This window comes from Carya illinoinensis, chromosome 4, assembly GCF_018687715.1.
Source record: "Carya illinoinensis cultivar Pawnee chromosome 4, C.illinoinensisPawnee_v1, whole genome shotgun sequence".
NCBI lineage: Eukaryota > Viridiplantae > Streptophyta > Magnoliopsida > Fagales > Juglandaceae > Carya > Carya illinoinensis.
Window position 1 is genome coordinate 6,238,215 of NC_056755.1, and position 16,695 is coordinate 6,254,909.

Below are 16,695 nucleotides of genomic sequence, written 5' to 3' on the forward strand. Positions count from 1 at the left end.
GAAAATATGCCGTATCCAAATGTATTACTACTTGGGAAAAATAATAACAGATTGTTACAAGAGGAGTTAGACTATAATAGGGTTGGGTTAAAATAGGGTTGGGTTAAAGGAGGAACATAACAACTTATTTGTTATTTTTAATGTAAAACAGAGGAGAATATATGATTCTGTCATTGAATCTGTAAATGGTGAAAAATGTGGTTTTTATTTTGTATACAGACATAGTGGTACAAGAAAAAATTATTTTTTTCCAGAATTGTACTTGCAGTTGCTTTGTAGCTTTATTATTGTTTGGTGATCGAATTGTTTATTCAAGACTTCAAATACCAATTAATATGTCAAATAATTCAACTTGCTCATTTAAATAGGGCTCTCAACTTGGAGAATTAATAGTAAAAACCAGTCTCATAATTTGGGATGAGGCTCCTATGGCTCACCGAAATTATTTTGAAGCTGTTGATTGTTCATTAAGAGATATTTTACAATTTACTAACTTAAATAATGCAGAAAAACCATTTGGGGGAGGACAATTGTTCTGGCGGTAATTTCTGTCAAATATTACCAATTGTATCCAAAGGTCAAAGAGAGCAAATAATTGAGGCAACTATTAATAGATCTTCATCATGGAAGAATTGTGTAGTTTTTACAATAACATAAAATACGAGACTCGACCAAAATGTGGGAGATATTGCTACAAAAGATTTTGCACATTGGATCTTAAGTATTGGTGACAGTGACTTAAGTTGTGTCGAAAGTCGAGGAATGATTGGGATACCATCTAATTTGGTTGTTCAATCTAATAATCATCCTATTAGCAATTTCATAAATGTTACCTATCCAGATTTGATAGGTAAATGTAATAATTCAAGATACTTAAAGAGAGAGAGCAATTCTAGCACCTACAAATGATGTTGTTCAGGATATCAATGACTACATGATAGATCAGCTCATCAATTTGGATGAACATGTATTTTTCAGTGCTGATTCGATATGTAAAATTGGAGACAATATTGCAGACCAACAAATAATATTTCCACTAGAAATTTTCCAGTATTCCAAATCATATATTGAAATTGAAAGTAGGGGCCCCACTAATGTTACTTCGGAACTTAAATCAGAGTAATGGTCTTGGCAATGGCACTCGACTTATCGTAACTCAATTATCAAAATGGGTTGTTGAGGCACAAATCATGTTACATCATAGATAAATTAATTTATTGTTTAATAATATTACATATAAAATTATCTAATTTGCCCACTATAAATTTTAGGAACAAATATATATTGACAACTTTATGGAGGACTATCTTAATGCAAATTAAAGATGATTTTTTTAAGGATAATCCAAAACCATATGTGGTGATAGTTACCTCACAATAGTCAAGACATTTAGAGGTAACTTCTATATTATTAAAACTGAAAATCTTCACAAAAAAATTAATATTACTATTGCATACTTGAATTTTTTTTTTTTTTAGGCGAGTTTGAATGACAATTCAAACCAACACTTTGAATGACTCATTTTTTTAATTACTAGGTCAGAGAATAAAAACTTTGTACTTACTGGCTTCAATGTCGCCGACATATTAGCAAAATGGAATAACTTCAAACAGGCCAACCTGTTTTTCCTCATGTAATAGAGTCAAATCAAAATGGGCCACGTAGGCCATACACCACAACTACTGTGTTATGCACTTCAGAGGAAAAAAGTGAAGTCTTCTTCGTTGGTCTGTGTCCACGCCCCCTTCTCTCTCTCTCATTTTTTTTCCACCCCCCCTCCCCCGACGTGAATGCTTCCTGCATGCAACTACTTTTGGCATGCAACTACGCCCACCCCTGAAACTAGCACTTCCTGAAACATAGCCATTAACCTCCAATTAACAATCAGAACTAGCACTCCTTGAAACAGAGCCATTTGTTGGTTCTCTTCTCTACCTTCAATGGCTTCCATGGTGGCACCCTTTACCCAAACCCTGTATCCTCCCCAATCCCTCAACAAGATTGCCAACACCCAACTCGCAAAGTCTCATTATCTCTTTCTTTCAACAGAAAAGCACATTAGAGGCTCTGAGTTTTGTCTGCCTTGATCGAGCCCAATGGTGGGAAGCTCGTGGAGCTTTTGGTAAATAATCCTCTTAGAGATTTGAGGAAGAGTGAGGCTTTGTATCTGCCGAGAATTATGCTCTCGAAGATTGATCTTCAAAACTCATCAGATGGGTGCTACAATTACTTCTATAATAGCAATATTGCAGTTTCATTTCATCAATTTTAGGTTGATTTTTCCATACTTACAATACGAGAACATTGCAAAATCTAAAGTGCAAAAAAAAAAGGAAAGGCTCAGTTTAGTTGAGGGACATGTATGGTTTTTTGGAATAATGGTGCTTTGCTTGTATGTTGGCTTGTAGATTTTGTGGATATATCTTTAAGTTTTGGAGGAGGTAGGGAGATAGCGTGGAGAGAGAGAGGAAAATGTTTCAAGATAGAAGGGGGGGGGGAATTCTGAATGTGGTTTCAGTTTAAGGGTTTGTGTAATTGTCTCAAATGCCCTTGCTATAGTGCAATCAGTTTTAGACTTTAATTTCATGCAATGCTGAGTGTTATCTTACCATTGGTGTCTAATAAACTCACTTTATCGGATAGCCCTACCCAAAAGTGCTCTCTTGGCAAAATCCTACACTACAAAAGGGGGAATCCAAACCGACTAGTTCTAAAATAATTATAAGTTACCACCCTTCAACTATCTTTTTTCTATTCTTTTTATTTTTTTAATTTTTTATTTTTTTTGCGTAATGGTTAAAAATATAATTATTAGTGAAATTGTATAATTTTTAATTTTTTTAATAATTAGAAATGTTAAAAAATTAGTTAAAAGAAATAATAAAAAAACAAAAATTTCAAATATACTGTAAAATAGGAAATAGAGGATATTAGGCTATCTCACCTTCTGAAACATTTTGAAATTCAAATCTCTGCGTTCCAAAGATCTCGTTCAAAGAAAAACACAAAAAACAAAAAATCATCAACGGTACCTTTTACTCAAACGGCTACATCTCTCTCTGTGAAAAAAATTTCGACTCTCGACATACTTTTCCAAGGAAACACGATTTCTCTCATCCAAAAAATTTTAGCATACTAACGGCCGCTTCGATTGCAGTTATGGTAGGAAATAAAGAACTTATCTCTTTGGATTTCAGTCTATCATTTAATTTCACTTTCCTTCTCGTCCCTTGTTTTCTTGCAAACAGTCGGCGCTTTTCTTTTCCTAGATTGACCATGATGTTTTTATACTATTTAGAATTTTAATTTCTAAATATTTTTGGGTATGTTGCTTTTCTTGGCAGGCGCAGTTGCTTAATATGTCTAATCCTCGAACTGATCCACTTCTGCAAGTGGAAACAACATGTGGATCCCTTCTATATGAACTTAAGGTTCTTTGGGAGTCTTTTGAATATGCAATAAGTTTTTTTCTCTTCTTCTTCCTTTTTCCTTCTGTTACAATCGCCAACTCGTTTTGAAATTGTCTTGTGGATATGGTTCGCTAAAAATGATTTCTCTTTCCCGTTTGCTTTAAAATCAGATTATTTGGGATGAAGTTGGTGAATCAGTTGCTGATAAGGATAGAATGCTGCTTGAGCTTGAAAAAGAATGTTTAGAAGTATACAGGAGAAAGGTAGATCTTGCAAATCGATCTAGAGCTCAGCTACGCCAGGCAATAGCTGATGCTGAAGCAGAATTGGCTGCCATCTGTTCTGCAACTGGGGAGCGACCTGTACATATTAGGCAGGTCTGCAATGATGTGTACACAATTTGATTCTGGCTCTGCTATTCTGTGAATGACTATATGTGTGGTTACTAGTGTTTGCTTGTTTTCTGACACAAAATGTTCGCGAAGAAATTGCAAACTGTTCTTTTTTTTTTTTTTTTTTATTTAAATTTGATTAGCCAAAAGGTGAAAGCAATGGTAATAAGTTAAATGAACTTCTTTAAAAGTTGTGAGAAACTATGAAAACATAAATTAGAATTGGATTTGTAACTTGAAGCAGTATCAAATGTTTATTTTAGCATGCTTGTACTCATTAAGATGACCATTACAACTATTGATATTGCAAATATAATTTCAGAAAATGACTAGTGAAGTTGGTCATTGGGTTTGATAGTTTGGAACGTGACAAAAGTTTTTGAACCAAATAGAAACTTAGAAAGAATAACATGCAAATTATTGTCAAGTATTACAACATGGAGGAAGAAAACTTGTACAATATATGCGTGTATATATATATATATATTTAATCTGATCCATTATTGGGAAATATGAATTTTCTTTTTCTGCTTTTCAAGTTGAGATTATAGCTCATCAATTTAACCATCCCGGGGGATATTCTTTTTCCAGTCTGTTCAAAATACTGGAAGCTTGAAGGAAGAGCTCGGTAGAATTCTTCCACAATTGGAGGAGATGCGGAAAAGGAAATCTGAGAGAAGAAATCAATTCCTAGAAGTCCAAGAGCAGATACAGAAGATCTCAAACGAGATCTATGGATCCACAGAGTATATTTCATCCATGTTGGTAGTAGATGAAAGTGATTTGTCTATGAGAAAGCTTGAGGAGCTGCACAGAGAGCTGCATGAACTACAAAAGGAGAAGGTTGAATTATATTTCATTATTTTCTCATTCCCATTTCATTTATGTTGCTGCCTATCATTGCGCTAGTGGATGGTGCTCTTTAATTACTGGCCATACTTGATCGTTTCCTTTCTGTAGAGTGATCGACTGAGGCAGGTTCAGGAACATGTGTGTGCCCTAAATTCGCTTTGCTCAGTGCTTGGTGTGGATTCTAAGAAGATACTAACTGAAGTTCATCCAAGTTTACGAGACTTTGAAAGGTCCAAGAATATAAGTAATGGTACAATTGAGCAGTTGGCTGCTGCGATACAAAAATTACGAGAGGTTAAACTACAGAGAATGCAGAGGGTAAATAATGGTTCAAATTTCTATTTGGAGTATATCTTATTTAAAACATTTCTTTTTCCTTGACCGATAGGAGCAATCTTTATATGCTTTGGCAGCTCCAAGATCTTGCAACTACCATGTTGGAGCTCTGGAATTTGATGGATACACCAATGGAAGAGCAACAAATGTTTCAGAATGTTACTTGTAACATAGCTGCTTCAGAACATGAAATAACTGAACCAAATTCTCTCTCCATGGACTTCATAAATCACGTGAGTAATATATATTTAAATGCTTTGTATATGATTTGTGTTCCTTGGTTTGTCTAGTTGGAAAAAGAAGTAGATGCCTTTGCTTCAGAATTTATAAACAAGCAAATCATGCAGGTTGAGGCTGAAGTATCTCGGTTGGAAGAGTTCAAGTCGAGCAAAATGAAAGAGCTTGTTCTGAAGAAGAGGTCAGAGCTAGAGGGGTTCTGTAGAAAGACGCACATGGCTCCAGAAGTAGATAGCACAATGGAAGATGTCATTGACGCGATAGAATCTGGTATATGTCTTGATTATTGTTTTGATCACACTGATGTTAATACTGAGTATTTAATGTCTGTACCATCTGTCTTGATGCAGGAGTTGTGGACCCTGCTTGTGTCCTTGAGCAAATTGAGCTTCAGATAGCTAAAGTTAAAGACGAAGCTTTTAGCAGGAAAGAACTACTCGAAAAGGTTGAGAAATGGTTGGCTGCATGTGATGAGGAGAGTTGGCTTGAAGAGTATAATAGGGTGAACCACTTGAACTACTTTTACCATCTCTTCATATTCGATATTCTTTCTCTGCATCTACACCCTTGTGCTTAATGTATCACTTTTTGGTGGTTCAGGATGAGAACCGATACAATGCTGGAAGAGGTGCTCATCTTACTCTCAAGCGTGCTGAGAAGGCTCGCTCTTTGGTTAACAAACTTCCAGGTATACACTGATCATATAGGTTGGCAGCCTTAATTAGGTATGTGGCTCTCTTAAAGAAGCAAACATGACAAGACCAAACTGAATCTTGAGTTCGCATTTATGTCAGTACATGGATTAAAATTATTTTAGTAGTATCTAAAACTGGGATTAGTTAATTTGGCTGGTTTTGATTCCTCAGGTTATTAGTTTGCTCAAGGAGCAAAAGATATATATGTATATATATATATTTCATAATAGTTATAATCTTTCTACTCATTTAATTTGTTATTTCTGTTGATTGTCGTGTTCAGCTTCCTTTTTGTGACCACCTATTGCTGCTGTTTCTTTACATAGCGAGTTCCCGTTCCCCCGGCATACTTTGCTGGTAACTAGAAATTTTTATCTGTCATGGTTTGCATACAGCAATGGTTGATGCGTTGGCTTCAAAAACCCTGGCATGGGAGAAGGAAAGAGGCATTGGGTTCACATATGATGGTGTAAGTACTATCTCTGAAGGTGATGAGTGTTTAATTAGTTAGTCTCACTTGACAACTTACTGAAATGGTTAGCTGTAATATGCTGCTGTCTAGATCCGTCTCTTATCTATGCTTGAAGAGTATACTTTAGTGCGGCAAGAGAGAGAACAAGAACGTCGTAGGCAGCGGGTATGGATCTATCTCATTGCCCTCTCACATGCCTACTGAAATTTTATCTGACTGTTTTGACTGTGTGTAATTAAATTTCTGTTTCAGGACCAGAAGAAACTTCAGGGACAACTGATCGCAGAACAAGAGGCACTTTATGGGTCAAAACCTAGCCCTTCAAAGACCCAGGGTGTAAAAAAAGCACCCAGGATGTCAACCGGAGGTGCAAGCAATAAAAGACTTTCACTTGGAGGAACAATGCTTCACACTCCCAAACCTGATCCGCTTCAAGCTGCGAAAGCTACTCCTCACTCACGTCCCATTAGGAAAAATGACCGGATGCACCAAAATCATGACCAACTCAATCCTCAATATGATGGAATTTCTGTTTTATCTGCGGGTAGGTTCTTATACTTAACTTTATGAGGAATAGATGAATATTTTTATTCTTCCCCGAGAACTGGGTAATGATGCTCTGTGCGTGGTGTGTGCGGTTAATTTATTCTTATCCTTTGTTTGGGTATGTTTTATGGTACCATCGTAACTCAGTTAGATTGTTTGTTGGTGTGTTTGTCTTATTTCTTTTTTCATCATTACTGTGCAGGTAGGAGAGGCTTGGATGTTGCCGGTCTCCCTGTAAAAAAGCACTCGTTTGGAAATGGAAACGTTCGAGAAGGAGAGTCACCCATGATGCGGAAACCATTTTCACCCATCATCTCCACAGCACCATCAAAGGCCAACATGGCAAACTTGTCGGATGATGCAAACATGACTCGTAGCGAAAAGATGCAGAAGACACTTCCAACCAAGAATCTGCAATTCAATACTCCCTCCAAGACAACTTCAATGGCAGATGAAGAGAACAAAACGCCAAAGTCACTGCCGATTCGTGTCCCCACAACACCTTCAACTGTGTCAGTTCCGATGCAGACAGCCCCAACTCCGGCTCCTCCACCACCGGTCTCTTATAAAGCCAAAGTAGTCGAACTGACTCCCGAAGAAATTGAATATTCATTCGAGGAAAGGAGAGCTGGTTTTGTGCTTCCTAAAACACACATAAGGCCAATGATACTGCAAACATGATAAGCTCTTAGGTAGACTTGAATGAATATGTTTTAGCATGCTTTTAGATCAGACATCTACTTTTCTTTTTGGTGTTTTGCGATGGGCCTAGTCAATTGTAATTGGCTTTACGGATTAGTGTACATTGTTTACGAGTACTGAATGTTGAACTTGTCCTTTCTGTTTGACGTGACCGCCGACCAGCTTGTCTGTTCAGGCGGTTTGTTGTGGTCCTGTGGACTTGGTCGCATCGACAGAGACAGATGCATTAACCTCTTCCATGCAGTTCAGTTGTTCTGGGACACTAATATCTGAATATTTTATAACTGAAAAAATGAATGATGGGTGCAGGTGATCGGTGATCCTCTTGGCACAAAAATAAATTAAATAAATTTCTTTGTTTAAGAAAAAAGAAGTGAAGAGCATATAGTTACTGTGGCATTAGCAGTGGATTCCTCAAAAGGAGTGGGTATTTAGCTCCAAGTTAAATTTCTTTAGTCAAACTATAATTTAACTGAAAGACAATGAAGTTGTCAGTAGGTGGAGAAATGGAGTGGCTATAACGTTAGCTTTACAGCTTTGAAATATTTCTTTTTTACGCTTTAAATATATAATTGAGAATTTCATATTTAAAATTTAAAAAAAAAAATCGTTCCAAAATATTTAAATCATTCTTTTGTATATATTCCAGACGGACGTGAACCATTTTCTTAACCAAAATGTATACTTTGAATTTTTTTTTTTTTTAAGCGTATACTTTGAATTTTGCAATTAAAATAATAATTATTAATTAAATTCACAGTATTAAATTATATGTTTAATTTAATATGTTTAATTTTTCATTTTAAACTTTATTTATCTCCCCTCTTTTTGCCTGCAAAACTCTTGAATTCAACTATCACTTTTCAAGAATTTTTGTTCTTAAAATTGGGATTTTTCCCTGTAATTCTCGCAGTCTTTTTGTGAAATTCGGCGCCACCATTGAATTCCTCTGCATTCTTTGCAATGGTGGAGAATTAAGCTACAGAGCTCTGTCTGTCACACACAGCAAAACCAGCACTGGAAACTGTAGTCTTGGATTTTGATCTCTTTGCACTCGAATGAGGGTTTTAGGTTTTTGAGGAGGTTTTTAGAAGACCGAAGTTCATGCATTTGTTTTCCCATTTTTTGGTTATTAAAGTTTGGAAAGATGGAGTCTTTAATGGGTAGGCTTCGATGTGTTTAGGGTTTTTAGGGCTTTAAGCTTTTGGAAGGTTTCTGGGTTTGTTTTCTGTGATTAATTATTATATATCTATGGAGGAGAAAGAGAGCTCTGGTTCTGGGGTTGGCGTGAAAGTTGATGAGGTCCCAGAGAGCTACCGGATAGACCCAGGGACCGAAAATCCGACCCAAGTAGGCGAGGGGCCCACAATGGCGGCTACGGCTCCCTCGCCGGTGAGTGTGGCGACGTCCGGTACGGGAATGAAGAAGAAGAGGGGCAGGCCAAGGAAGTATGGTCCCGATGGTGCCGTCTCGCAGGCATTGTCTCCGATGCCGATTTCATCCTCGATACCACTTACCGGGGAGTTCTCAGCTTGGAAACGGGGTAGGGGGAGGCCCATCGAATCCGTCAAGAAGTCACATAAGCACGAGTATCAAAGCTCAGGTAATGAACGGTTCATGTTCTCGCTATTTGAATGTTATTATTTTCGTTTTTTAGAGTCATGAATTCTAAAAAAACAATAGAACGGAAAAAAAAAGAATCTTGAATTCTAGAAACTGTTGGCTTTGTTTTTACTGTTACATTTTAGACATGATCTGTTGTGATGGTTACTTGGTAGTTGGTCGGAAAGAGGCATAGCTGTCTGAAATTCCGTGACAAGGTGTTAGTCACCCTTGATCAACGTCAAGTGGAAAATCAACGCCAGTGGCTAGTGGTTTGGTTTTGTGGTTAATGATTGATAGTCGGATTGGAATCGAGTTGTGCGGTGGAATTTAGGAGGATATTTAAATTTGGCGTCTGGGAGTGGACCCTCATCTCAGATTCCCTGTCAGATCTGGAATTAATGTTAACGGCAAGAGGGGTTGGGTTTTGTTGGGGTTGCTGTAAAACAAGGGAAGTTTTCTCCTTTGACTAGAATATTACAGTTCTTGCCTTTTCTGAGGGGAAGACAGCATAGGTGAGAAAACAAGCTTCCAGGTTGTTGAATAGGTGAATTCCAGTACTTAGCCAATGTGACCGAGATTGAACTGGTCTTCACTTAGTAATCAAATTTTAATGACCCACCGACTCAATTACAAGATGTTTGAAAAATCACACTAACTTGTCTGAAATACGAAGGAATTGGGGATTTAAGAAAATCCCAGACAAAGATCAAATTTTGGGAAATAATATGGGATTGCCACGGAGCAGTTGGCAGAAAAGATGTCGAATATGAAAGATTTATTTTTGAATAATTGCAATATATAATTTGCCTTTTCTGAACCATACTTCAAAGATTGGATTATAATTCAACTGTAAACAATTAATATAATTTCTGGCACAGTACTTATAATAAAAGGAAAAATCAGTGCGTTCTGAAATTAGCTTCTTGAAAGGGTTAATTCAAAGTACTAAATTGAGTTTTAACGTTGAAAGCCATAACTAATTGAAATGGAGACTACTATTTGTATAATGACCAGCATACCCCCCACAAAATTAAGTGAACAATTTTAAACTTCTTATTAATCATGAGTTTTAAATCATGCACATGTTATCTGGAGCAGATTCTTCTTAGAAGCTCTTTTTTTTTTTTTTTTTTTTTTCTTTTTTCTTTTTTCTTTTTTTTTTTTTGATAGGTGATTCTTCTTAGAAGCTATTATAATATCCTATTGGGTATTTCAACTGGGAACTAGAATTGATGGGACTCTAGGTAGAAAACTTGGACAAATAATGGTCAATTTCAAAACCATTCTTATTTACCAAAAGAAAAAATTCAAAATTTTTCTGTCATGATTATAGAAGTACCAACTATAGCCAGCTGAATGATTAGGAAAGAGAGAGGTTGGAAATATTAAATCTTTTTTATCTTTATTTTTTCCTAGCTTATTTGTGGCTGGTCTTCTCATTTTCAATTTTTCATTGGTTTAGATTGTGAAACATTTCTCCAGGCTTACTTATATCCTATACTGTGTTCCATTCATTACACTTCTTAAATTGTGATCCTATCATTTTGCCAACTTCATCGGATTGATAACTAAATGAGAGACTCATTTGTTTGTTAATCAAATTGCTTCATCAGATTGATAACTAAACGAGATGCTCATTAGCTTTTAATCAAATTGGAAATGAAAATGAAGAAGTAATTTTTTATGAGTAAAAATAAAAACATAATTTGGTCAGCTGCTATTTTTGGACTTTTTATGTGAATAATGATCCAGATTTGAAGAGCTAAGATCTATATTAATAAGAAAATGAGAGACCCATTGTTGTTTTACTGATTATTTTTCAGCATTTTGTATTGTAGGTGAGAGAATTGCATACTCTGTTGGTGCAAATTTTACTCCCCATGTGATCGCTGTTAATGCTGGTGAGGTATGGCCTGACAAATATATGTGAAATGAAACCTGGTGTTGGTTGCTAAATTTCCAATGATTGATTTCATTGTTAGGGATTTGTTGGACTGTGGTTCTAACTATTGTTTTGTGCCAGCTAGCATGTTTGGAATGGGAGGTCTTATCAATGGCATAAAGTTTCTTATTCTAGACACATGGATATATAGCTTATGTAGAAACTGTTGCCAACACTGTTACAAAATACTTACGAAAATTTATGACATCGAGCTTGTGAAATCCCTTTATGTGTGTGTGTGTGTGTGTGTGAACCCTAGAAGTAAGATATTGATAATTCCTTATTTGAAATATTTTTATAGTGACCTCGTCTGCTTCTTTGCAAGTATTTAGTGTTAATTTATCTTTGACTTCTCTACGTTTCCTATATTCCTTCTGGCTGTTACAGGATGTTACAATGAAGGTTATGTCCTTCTCCCAACAAGAATCCCGTGCTATATGTATTCTTTCTGCAAATGGTACAATTTCAAATGTTACACTTCGGCAACCTACTTCTCTGGGGGGTACTTTAACATATGAGGTATGGTACTATATCCAACTTCCAAGTGATTTGGTATGAGTTGTATGCTACGTTTAAAGTACTAATGGATGCTTTTATATGTAGCTCCATTTGAGCACCTATTTTGTGAATGCTGAGTTAGCCTTAGATCTTGAATTTCAGTGTTTTTCCATGACTACTGTATTTTTGTTGATGTGCTTGAGCACCACATTATTGATATATTTAAGCCACTAGGCATGACTTTCATAATGTTTGGCACTTAGATTGTGAACTGGATGTGTCATTTATGTGCCATGTCATGTTGTGTGCACCACCATATACACAAGTTGTTGCTCTGTGATAATCATGGCATGTACTGTCTCATTTAGGACTAAACACAGTTAAAAGCCAAACCCAAGGCCATCTTATGTATACCTCACTGCTACAGTTTCAATATGTAATGAAAGAGTATGTAGCTGATTTTTGGAGCCTTTTTAAGAAGATAATTTATTAATATCGAAATAGGCTTAGGCCAAGTATACAGGAAGTATGCAAGAGAATACTTCTAGTTAGGAACTAGAAACAGGTACAAGGAAACCATGAAAATTGAGACCATTAAAATCTATAACAATGGCCTGCATAAATAAAGCCTTCAAGAAAAGAGTTCTTAGATTCTTCCAAAGAGCACTCCCGATCCTCGAAACTTCGGTCATTCCTTTCCCTCTAAATGCACCAAAGTAGACAAATGAGAGCCTTTTTTTTTTTAAGTAAAATCTTATTGATAGGAAAAGGCATAGCCAAAGTATACAGGGAGTATATATTGAATATGCCTAATTACTACCAAATACTAGTGAGAGATTGTTGGTACTTTCACCCTCGTCTTCTTATGTCATTCAACCATGGGGATGCTCTTCAAGTTATCTCGATCACAGCTCAAGGGTCAAATTTTGTTTATTGGTTGGGTTTAAAAATGTACATCTAGTTATGTTACTTCAAGACTTGGTTGACGTGAATCTGGGGAAAGAGTTGCCAAACCTATGCTGCTCTTGTGACTATTATCAACTCGATATAGTCATATTCACCATGCAGTTTGTCTCCATGGGTTTATGGGAAAATTACGGATTGACTTTCTGTAGTAAATCAAAATCATAGTCTGGTAGGGTTTTCCATATACCCCGTCTTGTGAACTATTAATATATGATTGGAAATGGTTTATCTGATGATCCTTTTTTCTATCAGTGGTTTATCTGATAATCCTTGATAATCTTAGGTTTAGAATTTATTTATTTTTTTATTTTTTGGGATAAGGTTTAGAACTCATTTATAAGCATTGATCATCCATTGAGCTCGCTTATCCAATGGCCTCAAGCAAGGGATGTAACTGTGTTGGCTTCCCAAAATTCCAAAAAAACCCTAAAAATTAACTTTTTTAAGATCTTTTTTATAAGATAGGCTTTATGAAAACTAATTTTGCCCCCATAAAAAAGATCATTTTTATGTCGCTGCCCCCCACCTCAAAGTTATATATTCTAGTTCCGCCCCTGGTTTTATATGCCAGCCTAGTTTGATTTAGGGGGGGCTGCATTGGAAGTTATTAAATTTCTAGACCCGGCTTATCAAGTCTTTCCTGTCCTCTTCCAAAAACGAGAAAATCTCTCTCTCTCTCTCTCCAACATAGCCATTCTCTACTTCTGCTCTTTCATATAATGAAGATTGCGACTGCCTCAAGGCTTTTCTTTTCATGTAATCTAGGCAATTCACTTGGGATTTTTATTTTGGGAAAATTTTCCGTTTCATGAAGATGGTATTTATGCTTGTAATATATGTGATATGCTAGAACAATAACAAGGATAAGCTCCACCTTGAGATATTCTGTAACTGAAAGACTTATATATTCCCCCTGTTCACTTAAGCTACTGCTATCTCTTGGCGAACTGAGTTGCATGCCTAAGCCTAAGTTTGTTGTCGATCAAAAGACTGGACACAGTACTCATGGGAAATAAGTCATCCTTTGTAAATACAACAATACATCATTCCTCGATGTTTTAATGAAAGTCATTATCCCCCTCCCCCCCCCCCCCCCCAAAAACCCGCGCAGGCGGCCCTTCACTTTTACTTTCGCTAGCTTATCAACAGCAATGTAGCATAGTGCTATTTCACTCTCAAGGTGGAGGTCTCATGTTCACATGCGAGGGGGGCTGGATTATTCGATTAGAGATTGTTATCATTTCCTATCTTGTCACACCATCAAGCTTTTCTGGTTATTTTTACAGGGTCGATTTGAGATACTTTCTTTGTCTGGATCATTTATGCCTACTGAGAATGGAGGGACAAAAAGTAGATCTGGTGGGATGAGCGTCTCTTTGGCTGGACCAGATGGTCGAGTGGTTGGGGGAGGACTTGCTGGTTTATTAGTGGCTGCTGGCCCTGTGCAGGTACAATTGTTTCTTTTTTATGTGGCCCTATGACAGCTTATGAATTTGTCACTCATGCATGTGCATAGTACATATGTATGTAGGTATCTTTGTTTACTTTTCCTTTTTTGAGCAAGATAACAGGGTATTAGTAGAAAATAAAACTACAAAAGGAGCAGGTGTGGGATGCTAACAAACACCCGAATCCAGTCGAAACAGTTCAAGAAATAAACACTAACGGGAAGTGGATCCAAAATGCTCTAGTGCTATAATATCTTGATGAAAAGGCCAAGAAAAGTTCCATCTTGATGGCAATTTATGAAGTAGTCTGAAAATTGGATTGCCAATAATTGTCTGCTGCAGATGAGATCTATAGTGAAAGAGGGTGCATTAACAAGGATTGCAACGAGGTGGTTGATAGAAATTATCTTTCCCCCACCCTTGGTTAAAGAAAAGAGAGAACCACCCCAACATTTATTAAGGACGTCAGAATGGACTCTTGAAGGGAGATCTGGACAACGTAGGATGGGGCTGTGAGTGATCCTCTCACATCTGTTGAATGGCTGGTTGGCAGGCAACTCATAGTAGATCAGATTGGTTGGGGGTGCATGGGTGGCAGAGAGGGAAGGGGAGTGGTAGATCTACCTTCAAAACTCCCACTGAGAATGAGAAGAATAAAATTAGAGAGAGAGAGAGAGAGAGAGAGAGAGAGAGAGAGAAGAGAAGAGGAGATAGCAGAGCTGCAGAGTAGAAGAGAAGGGGAAGGGAGGAAGGTAGGAGCTTCTCCCTACTTACGGCGGATTCAACGTGGAGGATGCTCAGTAGAGAGTTTCGGGAGAGGACACGTGAATGTGTGTGTATATGAAATACTTTTCCCATACCCCAACCCCCTTAAAATAAATAAATAAATAAAAAGTATTTAGAGTCGTGTTTTGATTCTTCCGTACTGCCTAAATGCATCAGGTTATTGTGGGCAGTTTTCTACCGGGGCACCAGCTAGAACAGAAGCCCAAGAAGAAGAGAATTGAGCCTACATCAACTATGACCCCTATTCATGCTAATCCTCTGTCTACTGAAGAAACAAATGGAGTCTATGGGAGAGAGAGGCCCGTTCTCAAGTCTTGTACTGCCTTTCATGGAGACAATTCAGCTTCTCTTAACCCACATTCAGGCTTTAGGAGCTTGGCTGATGACACGACTTCTATGCCAAAGGCCCCAGCTGAGTGATTTGCAAGGTTTCTTGTTGATCATGTTCACTCTTTGTACACTAATTGTCTTGATTTTTTTCCCAAACCCTACAACATTTAGGCTCACTCAAATTTGTTTGACACCGGTATAAATTTGATCGCCATTTTCTGAGAACAAACTAGGATTCGATGTAATGTTGGTTTTAACCCCCACAAGTCTACTCTCTATAGGTATTAGGTAGGACTTCTAATGATTAGGCCTATCATGTCTGTTGTCATAATGTATTTGCGAGTGTTATCTGTACTCATTGGTGTAACATTTATAGATGTATGAAACCTGGTCTCTCATTGTATTTTTTTTATTTAGTTCTTTGTATCTGAGATTGAATTTTAAGTTAATGTTGTTGTGTTTTTCAGCGATCTGCATTTGATAAAAGTTAATTGTGTTGGGTTGAAATATTTTATCAGTTTTGGGCAACAAGTTCTGCAGAATTTCCGCTTTAAGGGGTATTCTGATTTTAACACAAAAATTCATTTGCGCAAAATCCCTGCAGTGATAGAAGCTTCTCCCTCATAGCCATTATAGGGATGTGGAATGGTGGTAGTGTTTTGGATTGAATCCACTAGCTATTCAAAGGGAAACGCCCCAAGACGGGGGAGCCTGCTGGGTAGAGACAACTGGCTAGTTTACCAATAATTAGTCTGATAATTGTCTACCTATCCATTCATGACTTTATACTCGATGTCCAAACCCTCTTCTTTCTCCTTTTTCTAGCAGTTTAAAGGAAAAGAAGGGAAAAGGTTCGGAATTGCGTACAAAACTATTGCGCTTTTGTAAATAAGATGGAAAAGCAAAAGAAACGCCCTTAAATTCCAAAACAGCATTGGAAATAAAATTCCAATCTTATGTTCTGATACAAAAGCAAATAATAATTTCCATCCATCTGACAGCTAATGATAGACTCATGCCATTGATCAGTAGAAAGCAAAACTCAGTTGGGAAAGGGTTACCATTGGTACCAGCGATCGGAGTTGGCCGACTGTGCCGTAGCCATTAGAAGCCCCGGCACAAGCGACGTTCCTTTCGCTTAAAACTAGGGCCTTGTTTGTTTAGCTAAAACCAAAAATCTCATCTCATCTCATCTCAACTCATCATTACACCTTTTTCAAATCCCAATACAAAATATAATAAACAATCTAACTTTTTCAAATCCCAATACAAAATTAATATTCAAAAATTATATTATAACAATATTTTATTTATTACTATTTAAAACATCTCATCTCATCTCATCTTATCTGTGTAACCAAGCGGGACCTAAGAATCTCAGGAAAGCAAGAACAAACCTTACGAACTACGAAAAACAGAGACATTCCAGCAAAAAAAAAAATGTATATTGAAGAAGAATAAGGTGTAGAAAAATGAGA

General features: G+C 36.9%; 2 protein-coding genes across 3 annotated transcripts; both read left to right on the top strand.

Moving 5' to 3' along the window:
• Positions 1 to 2,958: 2,958 nt before the first annotated feature.
• LOC122307411 (65-kDa microtubule-associated protein 3-like) lies at positions 2,959 to 7,885 on the top strand. The gene is made up of 13 exons (XM_043120304.1): positions 2,959 to 3,162; positions 3,345 to 3,431; positions 3,581 to 3,787; positions 4,394 to 4,645; positions 4,763 to 4,972; positions 5,068 to 5,223; positions 5,338 to 5,497; positions 5,578 to 5,729; positions 5,828 to 5,915; positions 6,318 to 6,391; positions 6,485 to 6,559; positions 6,647 to 6,938; positions 7,143 to 7,885. Exons 1-13 carry the CDS (start codon positions 3,160 to 3,162, stop codon positions 7,619 to 7,621), a joined length of 2,235 nt encoding a protein of 744 aa, XP_042976238.1. The 5' UTR covers positions 2,959 to 3,159; the 3' UTR covers positions 7,622 to 7,885.
• Positions 7,886 to 8,393: 508 nt separating this feature from the next.
• Positions 8,394 to 15,629, top strand: LOC122307412 (AT-hook motif nuclear-localized protein 6-like). 2 transcript variants are annotated; one of them, XM_043120305.1, is made up of 5 exons: positions 8,394 to 9,245; positions 11,071 to 11,153; positions 11,577 to 11,708; positions 13,940 to 14,101; positions 15,044 to 15,629. In XM_043120305.1, exons 1-5 carry the CDS (start codon positions 8,894 to 8,896, stop codon positions 15,305 to 15,307), a joined length of 993 nt encoding a protein of 330 aa, XP_042976239.1. In that variant the 5' UTR covers positions 8,394 to 8,893; the 3' UTR covers positions 15,308 to 15,629. The 2 variants fall into 2 exon arrangements, with proteins under 2 accessions (XP_042976239.1, XP_042976240.1); XM_043120306.1 differs by having other exon boundaries at positions 8,400 to 9,245; positions 11,086 to 11,153.
• The last annotated feature ends 1,066 nt before the right edge of the window (positions 15,630 to 16,695 follow it).

Excerpts from the sequence above, each read along its gene's own strand:
- LOC122307412 (XM_043120305.1), top strand. The coding sequence starts at position 8,894 with ATGGAGGAGAAAGAGAGCTCTGGTTCTGGGGTTGGCGTGAAAGTTGAT. Across the intron at positions 9,246-11,070 it reads GCACGAGTATCAAAGCTCAG|CATTTTGTATTGTAGGTGAG; the intron begins GTAATGAACGGT and ends ATTATTTTTCAG. Across the intron at positions 11,709-13,939 it reads GGGGTACTTTAACATATGAG|GGTCGATTTGAGATACTTTC; the intron begins GTATGGTACTAT and ends TTATTTTTACAG.
- LOC122307411 (XM_043120304.1), top strand. Across the intron at positions 5,916-6,317 it reads TTTGGTTAACAAACTTCCAG|CAATGGTTGATGCGTTGGCT; the intron begins GTATACACTGAT and ends GTTTGCATACAG. Across the intron at positions 6,392-6,484 it reads TTGGGTTCACATATGATGGT|ATCCGTCTCTTATCTATGCT; the intron begins GTAAGTACTATC and ends GCTGCTGTCTAG.